The 22,202-nt window shown below is 36.9% G+C and overlaps 1 protein-coding gene across 1 annotated transcript in view; it reads right to left on the reverse strand.

Moving 5' to 3' along the window:
• Positions 1 to 22,202, reverse strand: part of LOC129720993 (glutamate decarboxylase) — a 60,701-nt gene continuing 38,499 nt past the window's right edge. The window contains exons 3-6 of the mRNA XM_055672997.1: positions 16,119 to 16,687; positions 15,974 to 16,041; positions 3,740 to 3,818; positions 1 to 2,498 (exon numbers count right to left, since the gene is read on the reverse strand). Coding sequence (XP_055528972.1) covers positions 1,980 to 2,498; positions 3,740 to 3,818; positions 15,974 to 16,041; positions 16,119 to 16,687 — 1,235 coding nt within the window. The 3' untranslated portion in view covers positions 1 to 1,979. The remainder of the gene's footprint in view (positions 2,499 to 3,739; positions 3,819 to 15,973; positions 16,042 to 16,118; positions 16,688 to 22,202) is intronic.

The following is a 22,202-nucleotide window of genomic DNA, read 5'->3' on the forward strand; positions in this document are numbered from 1 at the left end:
TCGATTGATACATATACTTATTTCTTTTTTTATTTGCAGATTCACATTTGCTTTTTTTATTTTTGTTTACTGTAACAACACATAACATCTATTGTGTTTTCTTTGCATAATAGTCTAGAGTACCGCTTCGTCATTTACTATTTGTATGTTTTGATTTCAGTATTCATGACAAATATTTTATACGCATCGTTGCCACTAGGTTTTGGCGAACGTGTGTTAAATGTGATTTGTTATAGTGGCTAAAATGTTTGTATGGCTTCGCCAATTCTTGTTTGGGAGACGTTTTCGTTATGTTTTTTTTGAGTATCGGTTACAGCTTTTTTACTTTATGATCCGTCAATAATAGATTGCAGTGGATCAGCTACCAAATAACTAAGTTTTTTTTTATAGAGTTTTCAAACAACTAATCAAACAACTAATCGATGCGATTCATAGCAACTCTTTTGTTAAATATTTCACCTACGATTCCCGTCACTCTCGAGATGAAATATACATAAGGGTGAATCAGAAATATTTAAGCACCAAGTGATGTGATTCGAGATCAAACAAGGTGCTTCCGACTCACCAAGATCGAAGGTATCTGAGAGTGAACGCGAATCATTTTTTAATTAACATTTTGTTCGAAGGAAGACTTTTGATTTTGTTGTTTTCTCTCTTTTTTTGTTACTAATTTTCGAATCCTTTGCTAGTATACTGCGGTCAACGCGTTATTGAAAATTAAACTATGAATTACTAAAAAAATTCTTTTTAGGATCGAACACAAGTGCCATCATGTAGTCAAGTTTTTTTTTCTTCAATTCACACTTGGTGTCAGTCGCTAGATTTAACTATTTTACTATGATGATTTATTAACAAAAATTTAAACTAATTTATTAGTTTCTTTACGAGTGATAAAATCATTACTAAAACTCGTTTTCAACAAGCTCATATACATGATATTCTAGCATATATATCGATATAATTTATTTAACGAATAAGCTGGCATTGTCTAAACTTTCAGTCGGTAGCATTTGTGTTCTTATTTCTTCATGAGTTGAAGAAAGTTTGATTAAAGCAGTTTGATTTCATATTCTGTTATGATTGGCATTTATGTACACATCTCACAACGTAACCTTGAGCAGATGCAAATTAACTTTTAAAAAAGAATGTTTTATAATACAGACATATATGCATGTAATTACAGTTTTTTATTGCCTATCCAGTTTTTAGACTCGTAACAAAATTCTTTTATTGCACACTACACATTGATAATATGTTCATTTGATTTTTTTTTCTCAAATAACTTTCGGCTATTTTGGAACCAAAAAGTGACCCATCAAATGAAGCTTTAATGAACGAAATTTAACTTTTTCCTCAGCTTGTCATGGCGGATTATTGTGAACGTGTATACGTAATGGGAGAACGTATTTTGTGTATATAGTATGTATATATTTTGTTGTATATATATATAATTTTTTTTGCATCAATCGTTTGCAACAGTCAATTTTAGTAAATATGTTCTGTTTTATTAAGTTATATATGTTCATTGATAGTTCGTTTTTAGCATTTGTTCGCTATAACATATATTATAATCTTAGATTTCGGTGTTGATAGGTTAATGTCGTGAACATAATACAACCTACGTCTACGTATAACAAACATGAGGTAAAACTTAAGTTAAACTTAATAAAAATTTAAACTTATATAAATGAACTATTAAAAAATAGTTATGATATTATTTTTTAACCGTCAACATGATAATACATGCTATAAGTTTTAAATACTTATTCTATAGGTAAATAATAAAAATCTTTTGAGTGATTTTCATTGATATGTTATTTCAACTGATACTCCTTGGTTGTTAAACGATTCGACCAACGTTCGTTGGAAGGAAGTGTGTCGGCAGTTGAAAATCGTGTCAATGCCTATATAAGGAATTAATTTTACCGATAAAATTGTTCTCATCGAACTACTGTTGTATTGCTTAATCATCAAGTAGTTTACAGATCCTGACCTAGACGATCAATTTCGCTGAGCATGAAATCAACATCGGCTTCGGTGACTGCTATCGAAGATATAATTGACCGGAAGAAATTTGGACGTCGGTCATCTGGCTGGTAGGCAACCATTAGAGTTCCAGTTTGCATCATACGCGATTTAATGATTGGGCAGATTTTACCCAATTCTTGTTCCTTTCTAGCGTCATGCGGAACCCCGCGTAATCGTCTGGGAATGTACCAAAAGGATACATTCGTGCATTCTGGTTCCATTATTAGGTGGAACTTGTCCGACTGTTGCTTAATTCGCCTTACTTGATGCTCTGTCAGCTCCATCAGGTGATCCATGTGTTTGGAAAAACCTTCAGTGCCCTTCGATCGCCACTGGAGCCATAATTTAAAAACGTCGTTATGACGTCCGCATTGGATAACTTTATCTCCGGTATCATAGCTGATGTCATACAGTTTGTCTGTCATAAACAGATATTCGGCTGACATTTGATTGCAACTAATCAAGAGGCCCTGTTGAAAGAAAGAACAAATAAATTTCAGTTTAATTTATTCATGCATAAAATCTATAATCTAATTTTCACTGGAAAAACCCAGTTAAATATCTATAAACTTTTTATCTTGTGTGCTAAAATACTGCTAAACTAAAAAAATAATGCACATGTGAAATGATGATTTTACACTTTTTACTATCAATTTATCAAAATTTTCATGAATCTAGAGCAGGCTGAGGAGAAGACTCCTTCTTTAAAGGGGTAATATCCACCAAATGCTAAAAAAACAAGGCTTTTCTCATGATTATTTTTAAAGGACATTTGAGATGTAAGGTATATAAATAATATACCTTAGGATTAAGCAACTCCAGGAGCAAAGAAAAAAAAATTATTGCTATTTTTTCACAAAATGGCGACTGTGCAGCGATTGCGCTTTACAACTACCAAACAATTTTTTTGTGTGGATATTACCCCTAGATTGAAGTATGGTTTCTGAATATAAGCTTATGATTTACTTTATCAGTTCATTGTTCATTGATTAAGTATATTTGGAGAGGAGTATAAATTTGGCTGGTTTGAAATGTTTTAATTGATTTCACTGGGCTATTGTAAGGCAAATGGCTGAGTTCACTCCTGATACGCTCAGAACTCATTACTTTTTTTATTTTATCAAATTTTAATATCATATGTCTTAAATTTTGTCCTAAATTTTCAAGTCAATTGGAAAGGAATTCCATAAGGGAGATCCTTTCTAAGGCTCTTCTGGTGAAAGCAATTGAAATCAAATCGACTTGCCAGTGCATCGATTTTGATAAACTGTTAACAGTCCTGATAGAATGTTACTTTTTAATATGATATGTTGATTAATTGATGTATTATCTGTTTAATAGGTGAGATGATTCGAAACTGGCCAACATCACCGATGATGACTAGTTCAGACATTCTCGGAACTATATTCAAGAATGCTTTTGGTTGTGTCAAATTTAACTTGGCCAAGTTACCCCAACTAGTAATTGGCAATTGAAATATTTTACTAAATATGTTGAGATTGTACGTACAATTAATCATCGATCCGTAACCTATTTTGAGTAAACTTCATTTTTGACAGGACAGTTATACCAGAGTACGGATTCTCAGGCCATGTTACCTCCTACGCTGGGCCTAAACCTGAACTATTACAACTAAACAAACATAAATGGTATAAAACATGCATGCACATCTCTATCATGTCTAAACGTCCATATATTTTCATATACTTACATCTTGTTTGAAGTGTATCGTTGAGCATTGAAGTAAAGCACCCATCAGTTTGTGTGGATTCCACGTAACAGAATCCGCCCTGGAAAAACACATGAATTCGTTCTTATTCTTGGTTTAATAAAATGCAGTAAGCGCAATCTGGTGCTACTTGTTACTTTTTTTTCTCGAATGTCATACGAACAATCTGAAGACATTAGCAGCAGCCGGTCAATATTTCATGTTCAAAACCAGAAGGGTTTTCTAACCCTCCTGTTTCGTGTCACTGCCACGTGTCTAAGGGAAGAGCCACCCTCCAAACACTGATTGTTTGATGTGGCAGCAAATTTTCCCGCATAGTGATACCCGGAGGAGTGTTTAAGAATTAATTTTGTACACACATTTTATTATTTCACCCCTCTCTATATGAATGCAACAGGGGCGGCTGTTACCGACCGGTTTGGGTTTGGAACTGCTTAGGCGGGAAGTGACAGTCTCTTATGTAAAGTGCGAAAAAGATGAGCATTGTAGCGATGGAATCCGCTTATCTTTGTTTGTTCAGTAATATTGAATTGAAAATAATCAAATATTTAGATTTCCAAAAGACGACTGACTTTTCTGATGTTTGAAGTTGAGCTAAGTTGGCGGTATGTAGAAATTTGATAAAAATATTAAAATTAGCAGCGCAGCGCAGCGTATTGTTGTGCAATATTTCGTTATTTATTCGAGAGAGTTTTGATGAGATTTTACAAATGCAAGAACACACAGAAATTCAGGTTAACCTGATATTTCGCGGTATATAGTGACCGTACAAAAAATCGCTCAAAAAATTGCTCGAGTATCTATAATATATATTTTCCGTATGGTGGATAGAGAGCGCAATGAAAAAGATATAGTTGAGAATAATTTAAAACTTGATAAGTTCGCGTGCTGTTATCTTCGGCAGGTTTTCTACAGCTTCCAAATTTAGAACTGGTGATTTTCTTATCTTACTTTAATGTTTCGTAGGATTTTTATATAAAATGTCAAAATAGAACGTGTGCTGAACACAATTAAGTCATAAGAAGAGTTGCCAAAATATAACTGAGCTGGCAAACAATTGAGAAAATAGGACACCTAATAAATGTTCTATGTGCAATGTATATCTTTCTGTACAACCGAAAGAAATTGATCAACGGAATATCATCATTAGACATTAACAAATAATTTAGAAGTCTTTGTTTATTCGTGTGTTTGTTTATATATCTACATGCTATATCTAGTGATAAAAGTATCTTCAATATATGTTATCTTTATTGACCAGTGGGAAAAATACTTTCTAATTAATTCCAATTTTTTTGAGGCTCGTTTACTTCACAACCCAAGCAGCACTTGCAACATGTTTTCAAATGAGACTACTCATTATTTGTTGTTTTAACACTTTTGTAACGGTGCAAGAAACTTTTCCGGTCACTCTAAAGAAATTTAAAAGAATTGAGCAACATTTTGTTATTTACGTGTATCATTCTCGTAGCTGAACACTAGAAATTGCTCAATAGTTTCCTGCAATCTGTTTCCAGCTGCATATTTCATGATGCAGCTGGAAACAGATTGCAGAAAAATATGGTTTTGTTAATCCATATTTCGCATGATTAACACTGAATATCCACTGAGCAAGGTTTGCTGAACTATCGTTTCCCAAAACATTGTTTATTATTTGGTGAGTTTAAATCATGAAATTTATTTTACAACACTTTATGAAAGGCGCGTGAATAATCACGAAGTAAAAACATTTTTTGCACGGTAAATTTTGAATCGCAGGTCGAAAAAAATCGATATATTTGTAGTTATATGAAACTTCGCGACACCATAACCGAAGAGTAATGAGAGTAAAGGTAAACAAACTAAATTTTATTTCTCCTCTCTTTTCTTTCTATACTGCAGCTACCGATGCAGCTGATGATTTCACAAACCACTGTTAGTTGCATACAGGCTCCACTTCCTGCGCTTGTTCGGTTATTTACAAGTTGAATAAAAGTAACGGATGCGAATTATTACAGTCTTTGAATGCTGCATTGAGAGTTGCATTTGCTTCATTGCAACAATGTGTGCTGCTTGGGAACAAACATGCTCAGAGAGAAATGAGATTATGTATATGAAAGCTCTTTCTCTCCCTTTTTTTGTCAGTATTTTTTGTATAGTTTATGCATGCCCTGTTGTGTTTGAAATGGTGTCGAAACAAGGAGCTTTCCGCAAGCGCATTTTTTTTTGTTCACACAACATTTATTTGACACGGCACAATACAAATTAATGTTTTACGGAGCCAATTAAATCTAATGCCTTATGGTTTAAAATATCTTATAAGCTAAAGGCAAATTTTTTATCCTCGCTGCCGACCACGAGCTGAAACTAAATCTAATACTAAAACTAGATACCACAAGCGCATAGTACAGTTCGCTATGAACTGCGCAACAATTTTGGCAAAAAGTTCTCGGTAAACTATTTTGAAAACGAAAATCTTCCCAGTTCTATTGTGTATGATTTCCTGCAAAACTCAACTATAATCTGCCAGGAAGGTAGTGGAAGTTCAGCCAGAGTAGTGGAAAAAAAGGACTTTTTCCTTTTTGTCAAAATCATGGTTCAAGCCTAGTGGTTCGGCTATCAATCAAAATGTAAACCAGAATTAATGTTCAAACAACATTATGATTCCATTTTTTTTTTCTTTCAAAACATCATACCGATGAAAAGTATGTGTTTTTAAAATATCATTGTACCCCACATACGCAACCCAACGAATCTACCTCAGTGTCGTCCAATCGAAGATTTCTTTGGGGTTTTGAGTTCCTTCAGTTTAAAAATAACTGGAGACAACGAATTGCGAAAAATTGATTGGTGGAATCGAGGGATACATTCGAAAAGCGGACTTGAAGGCCGTACAACGCTCTTGTTCCGGCATTATAAGAGAGCTCCGTCAGAAGGCCGGTAACGGACATTTCTCAAATGTTCAATATTTTTTATTAGTATCTTCATGACCGTTTTGTGTGTTTTGCGTGCCCTAACAATTCCTCCGAATAATACTTTCGAGTAAAATGCAACTAACAAAAGTTAAGTGCGAAAAAAACAAATTTTAAGTAAGTTCCATAAAATATGACTTGGAAATTTGTACTGAAGAAAGATAGGATTTTCATTTGTTTAACAAGTCACATTTTTTAATTTTCTACAAATTTCCTGAATAAACCTGAATAGAAATAAGTTATTTATTTTTATCTTGAGTAGAGTTTCATAATTTTTGACAATTTGCGATTATGCGGGTCATTCATACAAACAATTGTTCCGAAGACACTATTAAGCACTATTAAGACGCTATGGAATTCCACTTTTTGCCTTACTGGACCACCTTGTACTGAGATATAGCAAAGTTTCTACATACCGAATTTAATGATACTCGATTTAGGGGTCTTAAAATCATTAGAGGTTGACATTGCTCACTAACTTCGCAGAAATTCAAAAATTTAAAAAAAAAACCTTTGAGCTTGAGCTTGAGCTTGACGATCGCTAATTTCGTAGTTGCTCCTCTGCGATCGATCTGAGCTAGTGAAGTTGCACAAGGAACCACGTGTATGGCTACATGGGATTAGTTCGGATGCATCCTAAGGAAAAGTATCAGCCGCATCTTCCTCGTTTGTTTTTTTTTGTTTTGAACTGGTGGCTCGTCCAGTTACCTACTTTTAGTTACTTGTTTTAAAAACGCTACAGTGTTAGTATTTTTATTTATCCTTTTTTAATATCAATTTTTAATTTGCTTCTAGATTTTGGAAAAATTCCCCCATGTTGTTGACAATCTTCTTTCAACTGTTACTCTGGATAAATCCTCCGTGATCGATCTGAGCTAGTGAAGTTGCAGAAGGAACCACGTGTATGGCTACTTGGGATTAGTTTGCCATCTTCAGCGTACAAAAATTCAGTAGCTGCCGCTCTGTATGGATTGACAACGGCGCCGGCCACGTCCTTACGATCGTAAGGGTAGGGAAGGATGTTGTGAGGAAGAATTGTAGCAGTCGTTGTTGTCGGAGACCGAGTTTACCTCTGCATCTCCACGACTGCGACGGAAAGAAAGGGTTGTGTCACCGTGGTGAGTGACCGAGTCGGACAACGTTGCGCGCGAAATTAACTCATTGCGAAAACGAACGATGAGTAGGTACCTTATTTGTCAGACCCCGCGGACCTATACGAGCGACGCGCGCGAATGTAATTCACCACCCGAAGCATCCAAGTGGTTTAATATTTATCTATTACTATTTCCGAGTATTCTCGAAAAATATATTTCAGACGGCGCGAATTTGACAAGTATATGTGCAATCATAGGAGTAGCGGGGACAATCTTCGACATAACGATCAGACTAAGTCTATCTCTGCATTTCTGCGACTGCGGTGGAAAGACAAGTTTGTGTTCACCATGGTGGTTGACGGAATCAAACAATGTTGCGCGGCTTATTACGAAAAGGAACAAGTGGAGAGCATCTTTCCGTGCCAATTACCGCGGTCCTCTGCATACGTCGTACGCGAAAAAGCATCTGCCACTCGTAGCATCCAACTATGTGTCTATTACCAATCCCGAGTACCTTCGAGGAAGCAAACGCACTTCAACCGACCTGGTTCTTTATGGGGGTACACAGGGGCGGACGAAGGCTGATTTGAGCTGCAGGCGAAAACTTATTTTGGCGCCCCCCTTCATTTTTTCGTTTACAGTACGCTTTTTTACGCGGGGGGATACGTATTTCGTAAAAAACGTGTAAAAAAAACGCCGTAATTGGAAAATCCGCGTAAAGTAAACCACCAAGAAAGGTTTTTTAAAACCCTAGACGCTCTTCGATCAGTATCTAAAATTGTTCTCCTTTTCGGTTATTTCGGATCATACGGAGGGCGGTCTTTAACTCACTAAATAGTCAAAAATTTTTGGTTCCCAACCCCCGTTAACTCGAAAACCCGTGAAAGTCTTTTTGAATTAGCGCGGTATCGCGTAAAAAAACCGCGTTAATTCGAAAATCCACGTAAAAAACGCGTTAATTCAAAAATCAGTGTGAAGAAACTCGTAAAAAATCCGCGTTAAAAAAAGCGTAGAAAAACCTTATTGCATATAAATAGTTATGTTTGACATCGGACCTGGATTCGCGAGAGTCCGGTCCGAGGTTTTTCCAGGTTCAATGTCCGATTCAATTCCGGACCGGACCAGAACGGAGCCATCTGGACCGGGTAATGTTTCCAGAATCCGGAAAAGTCCGGTTTAAAATCAAACTCAACGTGATTTTAATCACAAGCAGCAGACTTACAGGCTTCTTCATTTGCATTTCTATAAATGTAATTTCAATTCAAGTAACATATTTTTAAGCAAATAGGTATATGTTAGAGTGGCAATGACTATATGGAGAAAATTTCATCATCGAATTTCAAAAACCGTATGTATACAGGTCGGACTCGACTATCCGGAGTTTTGAAAAACATTTCGCTCCGGATAATCGAACCTTCCGGATAATCGAGCCATTTTTTTTATTTAAATTTTAAATATCTGTCATCTAGAACAGTGAGTTTTCTGTTATAATAAGTTGTATACAATGCATGTGCCGACGAAAAAAATTAAAAATTGTCTTTAGACTGTTTGTCGGCGTTTGTTATACATATATACGTAACAATACATTATGTTATATTGATTATCTCGAAAATGTAAAAACGAAATAAAACAACACTCATGTTTATTTTTCTATTTCTTGAGTGACTTATAACGACCTAGACGCTCGATATGGACTATTTCGCGGATTTCAAGTCGTTATTTATTTCGCTTGATGAGTTTTGGTTCAATTATCCGAGAGTATCCGGAACAGAACCGGGACAGGCCTGCTTGTGGTTCTAAGTACTGCAATGATCATGGCCATTATATTACAGGAATATGTTCCTGCCATTGACTCTCCCAGCTGGTCTCGAGGTATGATGCTGGCCTAACAAGCCAGTCGTCGTAGGTTCGAGACTCGGCTCGGGAGAGACTGTTAGTGTCAGTAGGATCGTAGTGCTAGCCCCGCAATTCTCCTGTACACTTAACAGTTGGCTGCGAAGTCTGTGTATAATAAACAGAAGGTCGAGTTCCGATACGGAATGTAGCACCAAGGCTTTGCTTTTTATGTTCCTGCCATAATTCCGAAACCGGTTTACCAATAGTGGTTGTCCTTATTGGCAACAAAAAAACATTATACCTTGATTTTGGAGGTTATTGAGTAGGAATTGGTTGAAGGAACGACGAGAAAGCTGCCAAAAATGAACTACCTAAGCGGAACGGGGCTTGTACCGCTACAATTATGAATGACCCCGAAACTCCCAATGACCCGGAAGACAAAAGTACGTTCTAGAAATACAGAAACAAAAAATACTCCGGATAATCGAACCATTGCTCCGGATAATCGAGCCCCGGTTAATCGAGCCCCCGGATAATCGAGTCTCCGGATAATCGAGTCCGACCTGTATTTTGTTTGTTGGCCCAAAAAACCATCTATGCAAAATTTCAGCTCAATCAAACATGATTTAGGAGTGCCTCAAAGCGTTCCAAGTTTTGATTTTTCGACCCTCGAAAATCTACTAAGGGAGAAGGAGTAAATGAAATTGCGAAAATTGAAACCTTTTTTTCAATGCCAAATGTCTCAAAATACTTAAAACGTCGAAATCTAGTGTTATTTCGAGAAAATATTTTTGGCCAAAATCGACCTTCTGAGACTTCTGGCCGTTTTTTGGGCAACCGAGGGCTTAATATGGAATATTCCAAAACTGGTTTCTGGTCATTTCCAAAACTCGTTCCAAACCAGATGTAAATTATTTCAATGTTCATTAGGTATCTTAAACTTGTTTTTCAATAGAGTTGTTTGTAGCTAACCAAAATCAAAATGTAACCAATCGTAGTACAGCGTGCTAGAAAGTAATTTTTATTTTTCTAAATTTTTTCACATTTTTAAGCTTCGTTATAGTTTAGAAAGCTAATCAATAAAACTTGAATAAATCTTTTGTTCTTAAACTTATATAATTTATCATTATATCCTAAAGGAAAGATGAAATATGTAACGTTTGTTTGAAAAACGCCAATAAGCGAGCAAACATAAATCTAATAATGACAAACCACGACAGTTATAAATTTTGGGAATTTCCCAGAACGCCGACAAGGTCATACCAACATGATATTAACTGTAATCAATTTTGAACATCACTAGAACTTAGCATGGTCTGTTGACAATTGGCGTTTTCCCCAAGTGCTATTGTGTAAAACTTATATTAAAAATCTTCAAACAATCGCTACTCACTAAATCAGTTCGGCAGTTAAAAATAATGAAAAAAATATGAAATATTTGAATTAAAAACAAATTCAGCTGACACAAAGAAACTTGACGAAAGAGTCTCCTGTTCAGTCGATCAAGGCTAAGTTTCGTGAAGCTCTAATGATCATGAGATCATCCATTTTTAAAATCATGACTCTTTGTCAACTACGTGAGAGTACAAAATAGCAGATTCAACTAATTATTGACATGGTGTTCATTCTAAAAAGAAAAATGTGTGGCAAATTTACAACGATTTTTGCAAGTTTTCATTTCTACAAAGTGCACTGATTGTTTTAATGCACTCTATGAAATTTTCAATGAGCAAATATATTTATTTTTTGCAGCTAAGTACAGGTCGGACTCGATTATCCGCAATTTTATTTTTTTGGTGCTCGTTTTCAATTTTAATTTCGAAATCTTACCTTTACAATACCTTCTTGAATATTTGTTACCATTTATGTCACTTCTGGCATGTTTGGGACATGTTTGATTTAAGTGAAAATAATCAATGTTCAAATTATTTTTTTTGCGTCTCAAGATTTCAAGAAGTGAAAGTAAGAAGTGAAATAAAAAAAGAAAACATTTATTTCATGTTCGTTAATCGCAAATTCGATTTTTTTTCTGTGATTAGATTATCCGGAGTGGTTTTTTTTTCGACATTCCGGATAATCGAGTCCTACCTGTATTATACAAAAAACGAATTTTCATTTGATTAACAATCAATGTTTCAAAACAAAAAAAAAATCAAAATACATATTCAGTGGTTGAAAAACAACGTGTCACTCTAAATTTGACAAAAACAACATTTTAAGAAGCCAAGTGAAATTTCACAACAAAACTCGTTTTGTATTGTTTTAATTCAACCAAACTGTTTCTAACATGCATAATAGACTTGTTGATTTATTTTCATTAAAATAACGCTTGCTCGAAATAATTGACAATTTTCGTTCACCGACTTTGGGCGGACCGGAACGGAGCCAATCACACCGGATTCAGAACAGACCGGAACCGCAACTTTCCGTTCCAATTTCGCACATATTAAAACATTGAGAGCGTTTTTTATTGACTCGATGGGCAAGCCTGAAAAAATAGCCAACTAAATTTGCCGAACATTCAACTTATTATTGTGGTTTGAATTTTGGTTTTTCAATCTTTTCGCTCCCACATTTGGCGCCCTCCAATGATTGATGAGCATGCGGGCGCCTGCTTCGCCTTTATCCGCCCCTGGGGGTACATATCGCGTTTTCCTAATCACGATATTTAGCGACCGAACAAAATTTCGGCTAAACGGCCACAGAACAAATATCTGCGTATACTTCGCGAAATCACTACATTCCGAAGACATTTATATCAACAGAACTTTCCCGGGCCGGAAACGCTTTCACACCGAAGCATTATGCACTACCGCTCTATTTCCTTATATTGATACAGACACTCGGGGTAACGACATTTCTCGCCGATTCTCTCTTAACAAAAATATTTAAAAAACCTTTGTAGATAAAGTTGCACGGTTATCGTGCAAGACGTTTTCAAGTTCACAAAGTACAAAGTGACCCTCCTTTACCCACACTTATGAAATAGAGCAAAACTAATATATTTGTGACATTCCGCGTACTCAAAAACCCCTATGTACAAGTTTTCACGGTAATCTGTTCGGTAGGTTTTGAGTCTATAGGTAACAGACAGGCAGACATTCGTCATTATAGATATTGATTTTGTTGGCCAAAATTCTTCTGAATAAACCAAAATTAGCACTCATACAAAAAATCTAGTATATTTCACGTTTCTTTTGAACTCAAACACCCGTACGTTGAAAATTCAGATAATTTCTTAAAATTCTTTCTCTGACAACTCTCCTCTATCTCTTGCAATTATTCGGATATATCGATTCAAAGAAACAAATTAAGCCCTTTTCAAATGTTAGTTCAGATAAATTTTCGAAAAATTGAAGAGTGCAAAGATGCTTATCATGAGGACAGCAACGTGTTTTAATATTTATTCAAGGTACAATTGTTGTTCGGCGTATGGTTGATGTATGAGGTTTGTCTTTCGTTTCTATTGAGTACTTTTTTGTTCAATACCGAAGATTAGCGATTACAGTAAAGTCTTTTTTTACACGGTTTTTTACGACGGCGACGGCTTTACTTCCTCATGCGATGGAAGGCGTGATCCCAGAGATTTTTCGCCTCAGAAAATCTCCCGGTGTCGGCTAGGATTGAATCTAGACCAGTTGGGTTGGTTGTGAGTGGATCACGCCACCTCACAACCATCGACACCTATGTCGGCGGTGGGATTCGAACCCAGGCGTCGAGTGTGGTTGGCGGAGACGTTACCAACCACACTAGGCCCCCGCTCTATTTCACAGGGTTGTCGTCCGGCATCCTCACGACGTGACCGGCCCACCGCAACCTATTGACTTTCACCAGGTGTGCAAGGGGATTCTCTCCAAGCAGCGCGTGCAGCCATGATTCATGCGCCATCGCAATTCTCCGTCGTCCGTCCGTATTCCACCGTAGATAGTCCGCAGCACCTTCCGTTCGAAAACTCCAAGAACGTTTAGGTCCTCCGCGAGAAGCGTTGTTGTCTCGATCCCGTAGAGGACTACCGGTCTTATCAGGGTTTTGTACAGCGTCAACCTCGATATAACGTAACTTTTTAAGATGTATTGAAATTGCAAATAAATGATACAGCAACTGTTTTTAGGCTATAAATTGCTTCAACAAATGTTTGTAGTAAGTTTTGAGTAAGTTTGTAGTAAGTTTCAGACCAATGAAACCGATACGATGCAACAGTCTTGCATCATACATACATACATACATACATACATACGTACATACATACATACATACAGACAAACACACACACATAACACGTAGCGTAAGATTCTGTCAAATGATGCGATTTTTTTTTTTGCACGATTTGTTCAAAATTACGCGATATTTTCGAGACGTGACTTGTTCGAAATTACGCGTTTTTTACGCGGTTCTTTTTTTGCGCGGACGAATCAATCGCGTAGAAAAAGAATCCAGTGTAATAAGATTGAAGATTAAACTCGATTCAAAACTTATTAAACACCATCCATTTGAACAATCTATTCTGATAATCGCAGGTGTTTTGATTCACTTGCATGGATTAAAAAGTCAGTTCTATTAGAACGTAGAGTAACATTATTCATTGGAGCTGTACAACAGTAAGCTTTCATTTTACACAAGTTCGAAGCAGTCCTAATGCATTTACTGTGTACATTCTGGGTAACAGGCAAAGCAATAAGGATCTACCGAGAGGGAGAGCCGAGATTTTATATTTGGTACGCACAAGGGGCGATGGGATTAGTTCAAGCTAGTGTGCAGCTGTGCACCATTCGATTACACAGCTTTATTAACTTTTTTTTATTAAACTGTCAAGGGTAAAAAATGAGGTCACCTGATTTCGTTGTATAGCTAGCTGCAATTAATAACATACATTAATTGCTTCATCATAAAATAAATTTAACATTTATCCATGAAAAACAATTTTCCAAATTGATTGTGGCTTGTTACTAGGATTAGCATATTATTCAAATTCATCGGCAGAGGGCTTTAAATTTAAACCCAAACTGGCTTCAGTTGCTTACACTTTGGTTATGTCAGCTAATGGAAATGCTTTTAACATAATGGCTTTGCGGTGACAACTTCGGCTAATGCTGGTTTAAAATGAATTGACAAATTTCGGTGTTTTAGCACACCGTTGATTAATTGTTAAACTACCGCAGCATCCAGCAACGCATGGTGGGTCACGTGTCTAGAACTGCCTGAATTTAATGAATTTCAATGAATTTTGTGAAATAAATAATGATTTGCTGTTTTATTCACAATCTCTACATTGGTGATATTCAGTTTTGGTGCTTTCTTCTTGGATACAGATTGGTGTAGCATTCAAAAATTCAAATTAGAAAATAAGTCTACGATCATCAAACCTACAAATGTAACGATTTTTGTATTCTGATCAAGAAGTTTATTTTCCGATGGGTACCATTCTAATCGATCTCCCATATGGTTTCAAGGTGCGATACTGCCCTAACAAGACAGTCGTCATAGGTTCGAATCTCGGCTCGGGAGAGACTGTTAGTGTCACCCAGATCGTAGCGCTAGCTCCGCAATTGTTCTGTACACCAAACAGTTTGTCGTGAAATCAGAAAAGTATAAACAGAAGGTCGAGTTCCGAATCGGTATGTAGCACCAGGGCTTTACTATGCTTTGCTTCACCATTTTCATCGTTTTTGTAACATGTGAAATGACCTTTAATAAACCTTTGAGAATGGCCTTTTTATATAACTCTGATTGAAAGTTAATTATTTTTTTGCATAAGTTCAAAAACAGATGAAGAAATAATGATTTAGAATATTATATACAATACCGCTAAAATTGATTAATTTTCCTAAAAAGGTTTCTCAAATATTTTTCGAACCAAAAAACATTCAAATAAAATTAATATCGCACATACAGTATCAGGACTGAATCCCACTGAAAGTGGCACATTTTCTCAAAAATGATTTGTACAATAAATGAAAAACCGTTTTCTAATCACTGCTGGGAAAACTCTGTGTTTGCATTATTTTAAATATAATACCTGCCAGCTTGCGGTGGTTCAACGTCTATCAAAAAAAAAAAAAAAGAGTCGAAACATGGCTCTATTTCCCCTATACTCAGATTATCGGTGTAATGCAGGTTGGCTGAAATTTGACAAAGGATGAATGATTAAAATTTCATCCCTGAGGTTAAATGAACAGCTGAGCTCCTACACGAAGTAGAATCTGACTGTTTTGATGCAGCGGGGCGTAGCTTTGAATTGCAGTTTTAATCTTCCTGTTGCTCGTATGATGAATGAAAATCAATTTTTCCTTCACATTTTTGAAGGGAGGTTTTGTAAAGTCAAGAGATATACTTACCGTTCAACACCGGATAGTCTTGGATGGCGGTATTTCTTGGACAACAATAAGCCACCACCCCATGCAGCCTGTGAATGATGAAAAAGAGGGTTCGAGAATCAATCAGGCATACACAGAAAACGGAAGTTGCGCAATTTAGACTTACATCAATGTGGAACCAGCAGTTGTACTTCTCGCTTATGTCGGCAATAGCATTTATAGGATCAAATGCACCTATTACCGTAGTCCCTGCTGTGGCATTGACGAAAAATGGTATCTGTCCGCGTGATTTTCGTTCCAAAATCAAACGTTCCAGTTCTGTTGGTATCATTCTTCCATTTTCGTCGGAAGGAACCATGACACAGTTATCCGTTCCAAGACCGCATACCGCGGCGCATGATTTAATTGAATAATGTGACTGATCAGAGGTGAACATTACCAGCTCACCGGGCAAGGCACGAGCTCCATGTTCCTTGTAATCAGGAAACATTCTATGCCGAGCGGCTAGAAAGGCGTACAAATTGGCAATGGAACCACCGGGAGCGAGAATCGAGTCACCACCATTCCAGCCAATAATTTCACGCATTTTTGTCAGCACTACATTCTCCATCAGGATGAAAACTGGTGCAATCTCGTAAGTAAACATGTTGGTATTGGCGGTTGCTGTCAGCCACTCGCCTGCCATCGAGACAACATCTAAGCCACAGGAAAGCTGGTTAAAGAAGTGGGGATGACCTAGAAAATATAGAATAGACAAAGCGGCTTTATGTGAAAAGACCATCGATCCATCATTTTATAGGGATTTATGCGCTTTACGAATGCACCACTCACAGGGATGTTAGCTCAACGTAATCTTGATCATTAATTATTTGAGAAAATCCCCTCACATAGCTATTGCATTTCACAGTCCGTTGCTTCGATCAGGGCCGTAGGTAGCACATAAGTAAGAAGGACACGTATTATATTGTTTATACTCTCAATTAGGTTGTGCTTGAGAATGGGTTGATTTGTACGATTCTTTGGCGATGCAAATTGTTTATTCACTTGCAAGGAAGCCACAAAATATTATTACTTGTGAAAATGTTATATTAATCTGTGAATTGGTGATGACCTGTATAAATAAATTCAAATCATGAACATACTTCATTGCGAACCTAGCTTCAAGTATGTACGTTTTTCAATTGTCTATTCTTCTTTTTATTCAACAAGTAAAAACTTACCTTTCTTCCGTTAGAAGCAATTAAATTACCATATTAGCTTTAATAGTTACCAACAACACCATTAACTACATCGATAGAATGCTCTTCTAGTTATCGCGTAAACTGTTCACTATAAAAAAAGGCACGTAAAATCCACCTGAAAAATCACGTAAGTGACTGACCTTCAGAAAATTTGCCATTTTACGTGACATTAGTAACTTTCACCTAAATTTCACGTACGATTCACTGTCAATTCACGTAAATCGGCCAAATTATAATGTAAATAGTTTGAGCGCATTGGTATTTATGTGTTTTGACTTTGTTAGTGTTAGTGCGACTGTGGTGTGCCGTTTCCGACAGCGGAATTTACGTGAATTAAAAAGTAGGCAAAAAAAATCAATATAGCGTACTAAGAACTCGTAAGCTGCTTCAGCTAATTCTATATTGGGAAACACGCAATGTAAGTAGCCGGAATGATATTTAGATTAACAGAAAAAACATATACATGTTCCAAATTTTCAGTTGGTGAATTCTTTCCGGACGGTTGGAATCGTCAACGGTCATTATCGAGCGGAACACCTGCCGGTTGAACGGTCGACATCTTTCCGGCCTTTCCTGTTTTTTTCCTGTCGGAAATTTGATGATTTTAAACAAGTAATTATATTTTAGTATTTGAAAATAAATTATATTTTTTATATGCGCTGTCTAGTTTATTTACTTAAAATTCACGTAGATTCCATCTGAACAACACGTAAAAAGTACGTGAAAATCATGTGGGTTTTATGCGTTCTGTTTATGGTTTTACCTAAATATCACGTAAAAAGGTACGTGAAAATAAGGTTACAATCACCTGACTATCACGTAGACGATTGACACTGAAGTTGACACTAACACACTAACACATGAACGGCTTTCGAGAAATCGGCAAAAGTTACGTGAAAAGAAGGTGGATGAGAATCAGCCACTTTTCCCGGTAAATTTTACGCACATTTTTCTCAGAGTGTTCTTTTACGCAGAGTTGTCCCAGTTTCATGGAGTTTCTTATGAACATGAGACAACTATCTTTAGAATAGTGGTGGACAGGCGAAAGTTTTATATATAACTTGAGTCAACTGAGTTTAAAGCTTAGACCCGTCTGACTTTTTTTATGTTACAGCGTGCCTGAAATGTTGATTTTTCTCCAATTGTATGAAAAGAGATTTTTTAGAGAATATTTTAAATTGCATACCAGTACCGTTGTGTTTGGTGTTATTTAGTTACGCATGTTTCTATTTACTAGTACATTAACTATTGTACACTTCCGAGCGACGCTAGAATGAATGTGATTTGGGTTTTTAGATGATTCATTTCGGAGAACAAAAACTAGAAAAATCCAATCATTGTAAGCAGGGCCGGATTTACGATTGTGGGGGCCCGGGTCCCAGTTATAGTGGGGGGCCCAAATTAAAACAAAACTGTTTTTCATCGTACGAGTTAAAAGCATTTATTTGCTATTGAAAAATTACCAAAAATTTGTTAGAATTTTTTCTTAAGCTCTATTTAGAGTTCCAAGCGAAGTGAAAATCTCATACAACATGTTCATTTTTTAACGCTCGTGAAAAATGCAACCTGCAAAAAATTTCACTTCGCTTGGAACTGTAAACAAATTCGATCCAGCGAAATCGATGGTTGTGGATCTCATCTTTTTCACTTGGGTTTATTTCTTTCACGCATGCAAGCGCTAGTGAAAAAAGGAGCAGCAAGCGAAAACTTGCGTGCGTTTCTATTCTGTCAGTTGCAGCCAATTTTCACTTCGCTCGGAATGTAAACTCGTGAGTTTCACTCCACTTAAACTGTAAACTGCAGGGTGGTGAAATACCTGCGTGTTCCACAAACGGGTTTTCGCGACATATTTCGCAAGCGAAAATTTACGCTTTTTCACTTGTCAAATTTTTCACTTCGCTTGGAACTGTAAACTATGCTTTACGAGTTTTTTTGCAGAAAACTTAATAATTAAATAATCAACATTCATCTTCTTCAGTATACTCGTACTCGAAACTTAATAATGCTAAGTTTGACTGCCTTTCATTCTTCACAGTCGCACGCAACCTATTTTTAATAAGTTTCGTCTTCAAGTTTTTTTCTTGATACCTGAAAAAAAACTACCGCAATTTGAAAAAAAATGCGAAACACAGGCAAAAGTTTGCACACAATTTGAGAAAGACGGCGCAAATATAAGACGACTCTGACAATAATAGAAACTAGGAAAAAACTACACACATCTGCAGGTCAATAAAATATGCACACGAGCTCAGAAAATCTGCATTTTGAAAAGCACATCTGGTATCCCTGATTCGGACAAGTAAGCAAAAGCAATGCATTGAAAAAACTTGTGGATTATTTTCTTTCTTTGCTTTACCTCCCATGCGCGCTAAAGCTCTAGAGTTAAAGTTTGGCCGATTGTCACTGAAAAGTTCCAATCAAACAGTCAACAGTTTTTTCATCATAGTTTTAACATTGCTGATGTTCGATTGGAACGAGTTTTGACAGTTCGATTGGCGCTTTTAGTGACAGTCGGCTAAACTTTAACTCTAGGCGTTTAATGCGCGCTGGTTCGATTCAAATGGTGTGTTAATGTGTGTCATTCCAAGAGAATCCAAGGTGAACTCTTATGGATGTAGTTGTGATTGTGGTCTGTTCAAATTTTCTTACTGTAAATCGAACTTTTGATTAAATCTCATTTTTAAAAAGAAAAATCTTTTTGTCGATTTGTGGGGGCCCTAAAAATGTGGGGGCCCGGGCCCCCTGGGCCCCCCCATAAATCCGGCTCTGATTGTAAGTGATTATCGATGAGTGGCGCAGATGTGATCTTATGTCAAAATAATATTTGCAACTATATTTTTACGCAGGCTTTACTTCAAAGTAGATCCAATCCAGCTAGCTTTTTGATAATTGCAAAATTGAGCGTACACTTTTAATTTTTCCAAATAAACTTTGTAAGGAAGATTCTTGCATCGATTATTTTCCATTTATCAATGTCAGAAGGAATTTTTTTAAGTGCGTGGAAGACTGCTCCTATTACGCCCGTGCATAAAGCAGGTAGTACTCAAGGCGTCGCAAACTACCGATTATTTCGATTTTGAGCTGTTTACCGAAGGTATCGACGACTTGCTTTATCCGAAGGTTCATCACATGTTTTCGGGGTGGCACCACGGATTCGTAGGGGAGAAACGTTCGACAGCTACCAACAAAATGGCCTATGTTTCTGATGTGACGAGATTGCTCGAGAAGCGCCAGCATATCAATGTCGTTGATCTCACCGAAGCCTTCGATAAGGTGCCACATCTTTTGATGGTTACCAAGCTAAAAAAAAGTGGAATTTCCTACACGGCTGACGCGGTGAATACTGTCGTATCTCACCAATCGCGATGCTTCCGTCCGTGTAAATGACACTAACTCTCTTCCATTCAGGATTCAATCGGGTCTGCCCCAAGGGAGCCACTTGGACCCATGCTCAACTATCAAGTCTCCAAAATATATGTTCGCCGATGATCTTAAGTTTTACCGTGTGATTAACCAAATTGAACGAACCCAGCCTAATTTCATTCGATACGCTTCGAGAATGCTGCCTTTGGATGACACAATTAGTCTGTCTCCCCATGAACCACGCTGCGCCCTTAAACAGCTGCCAACTCTGACTAACAGAAGAAGTCTACTGCAACGCTTGTTTATCTTTGATCTTCTGAGAAACAATATTGATGGCCCGGAGCTGCTAAAAACAATTTGATTTAACGCGCCATCTAGAATCACCAGACGATCGGATTTCTTGCGAATTCCAATGCACTGCACATTATTTGGCCAGAACAATTCAATCGATATGTGTTGTCGCGTTGTTGTGTCTGATTACTATGACCTTGATGTAATTAGGATCACTTTTAAATCTAGAATAAGTTTAATTGAGGACTGTCTGTACGATACCATCGAAGAATATATAATAATGAAAGAATAAAAAGTAATCATTGCGAACAAGCGCACTCTATTACGTCAGTGTGCAATGTCAACAATAAACATCTGCTTCGACCTTGGACAGTGTTTGTTTTCGTTTCTGGTTGACTTTAGGAAGTGTTTCAATAAAAAGGGTAAGTTAAAAGGAAGAGACAGATATGTTTACGAGTACAATAATAATTATAGATTATCATGAAAATTCATGCATTTATGATCAGGTAGTCTGTCTGCTCTATCTCAATGTTTACATTTAGACATAGCTCACAGTAAAGTTCCATGCACATATCGAAAGATAGGAAAGATTTCCTTTGAAAAACGACGTGCCATCGTGCACAGATAGTGCACTGTTTCAGGATTACTCAGGAAGTGGACGAAACTGAAAAACGATGGTGTGAAAGCCGTGCGTATTGTGATTTGGAAGTTTGGGAAGGAAAACCACCTTCCAGAGCTGCCACGAACGAACAAAAAGAGAGTGAAGAACCCCAAATTGGAAAAGAAAATCGAATCGCATTCTTTAATGCAATAGGTGCCTCAGTTCACGATGTGACCAAAAAGCTGAACACCTTGAAGTCTAACGTTCAGCGAGCCAAAGGATTGAAGCTGAAGATGTACAAGAAAAATAGCAGCCAAAAAGAAGCCCTACGCAGGTAGCCAGCGTGAAACCACGGGCGCGAAAGCTGTATGACACATTTTTCGCCTAGAACAAGTCCTGCATCGCAATATGACACGATTCGTTTTGACAAGGCGGATACCTCAGTGCTCACTGAAAGATTTGGAAAAATGGTTATAGTATGGCAGGCAATTTGCTCTCGCGGTAAATTTACCCTTTCACCGTGAATGGATCAATGAATGCAGATATTTACGTCGATCATTGCTTGAAAAAAATACTTATTGCCACTGATTCGACAACATGTCACTCCTACAATATTCTGGCCTGACCTTGTTTCGTGTCATTACGCTAAGTTGGCCATAGACTGGTACAAATCGGAAAACGTGATAGAACATAAGAACATAAGTCCCCCGTCTTGTCCTGAACTTCGTCCCGTTGAACAATTTTGGGCTTTGGT

This window comes from Wyeomyia smithii, chromosome 2, assembly GCF_029784165.1.
Source record: "Wyeomyia smithii strain HCP4-BCI-WySm-NY-G18 chromosome 2, ASM2978416v1, whole genome shotgun sequence".
NCBI lineage: Eukaryota > Metazoa > Arthropoda > Insecta > Diptera > Culicidae > Wyeomyia > Wyeomyia smithii.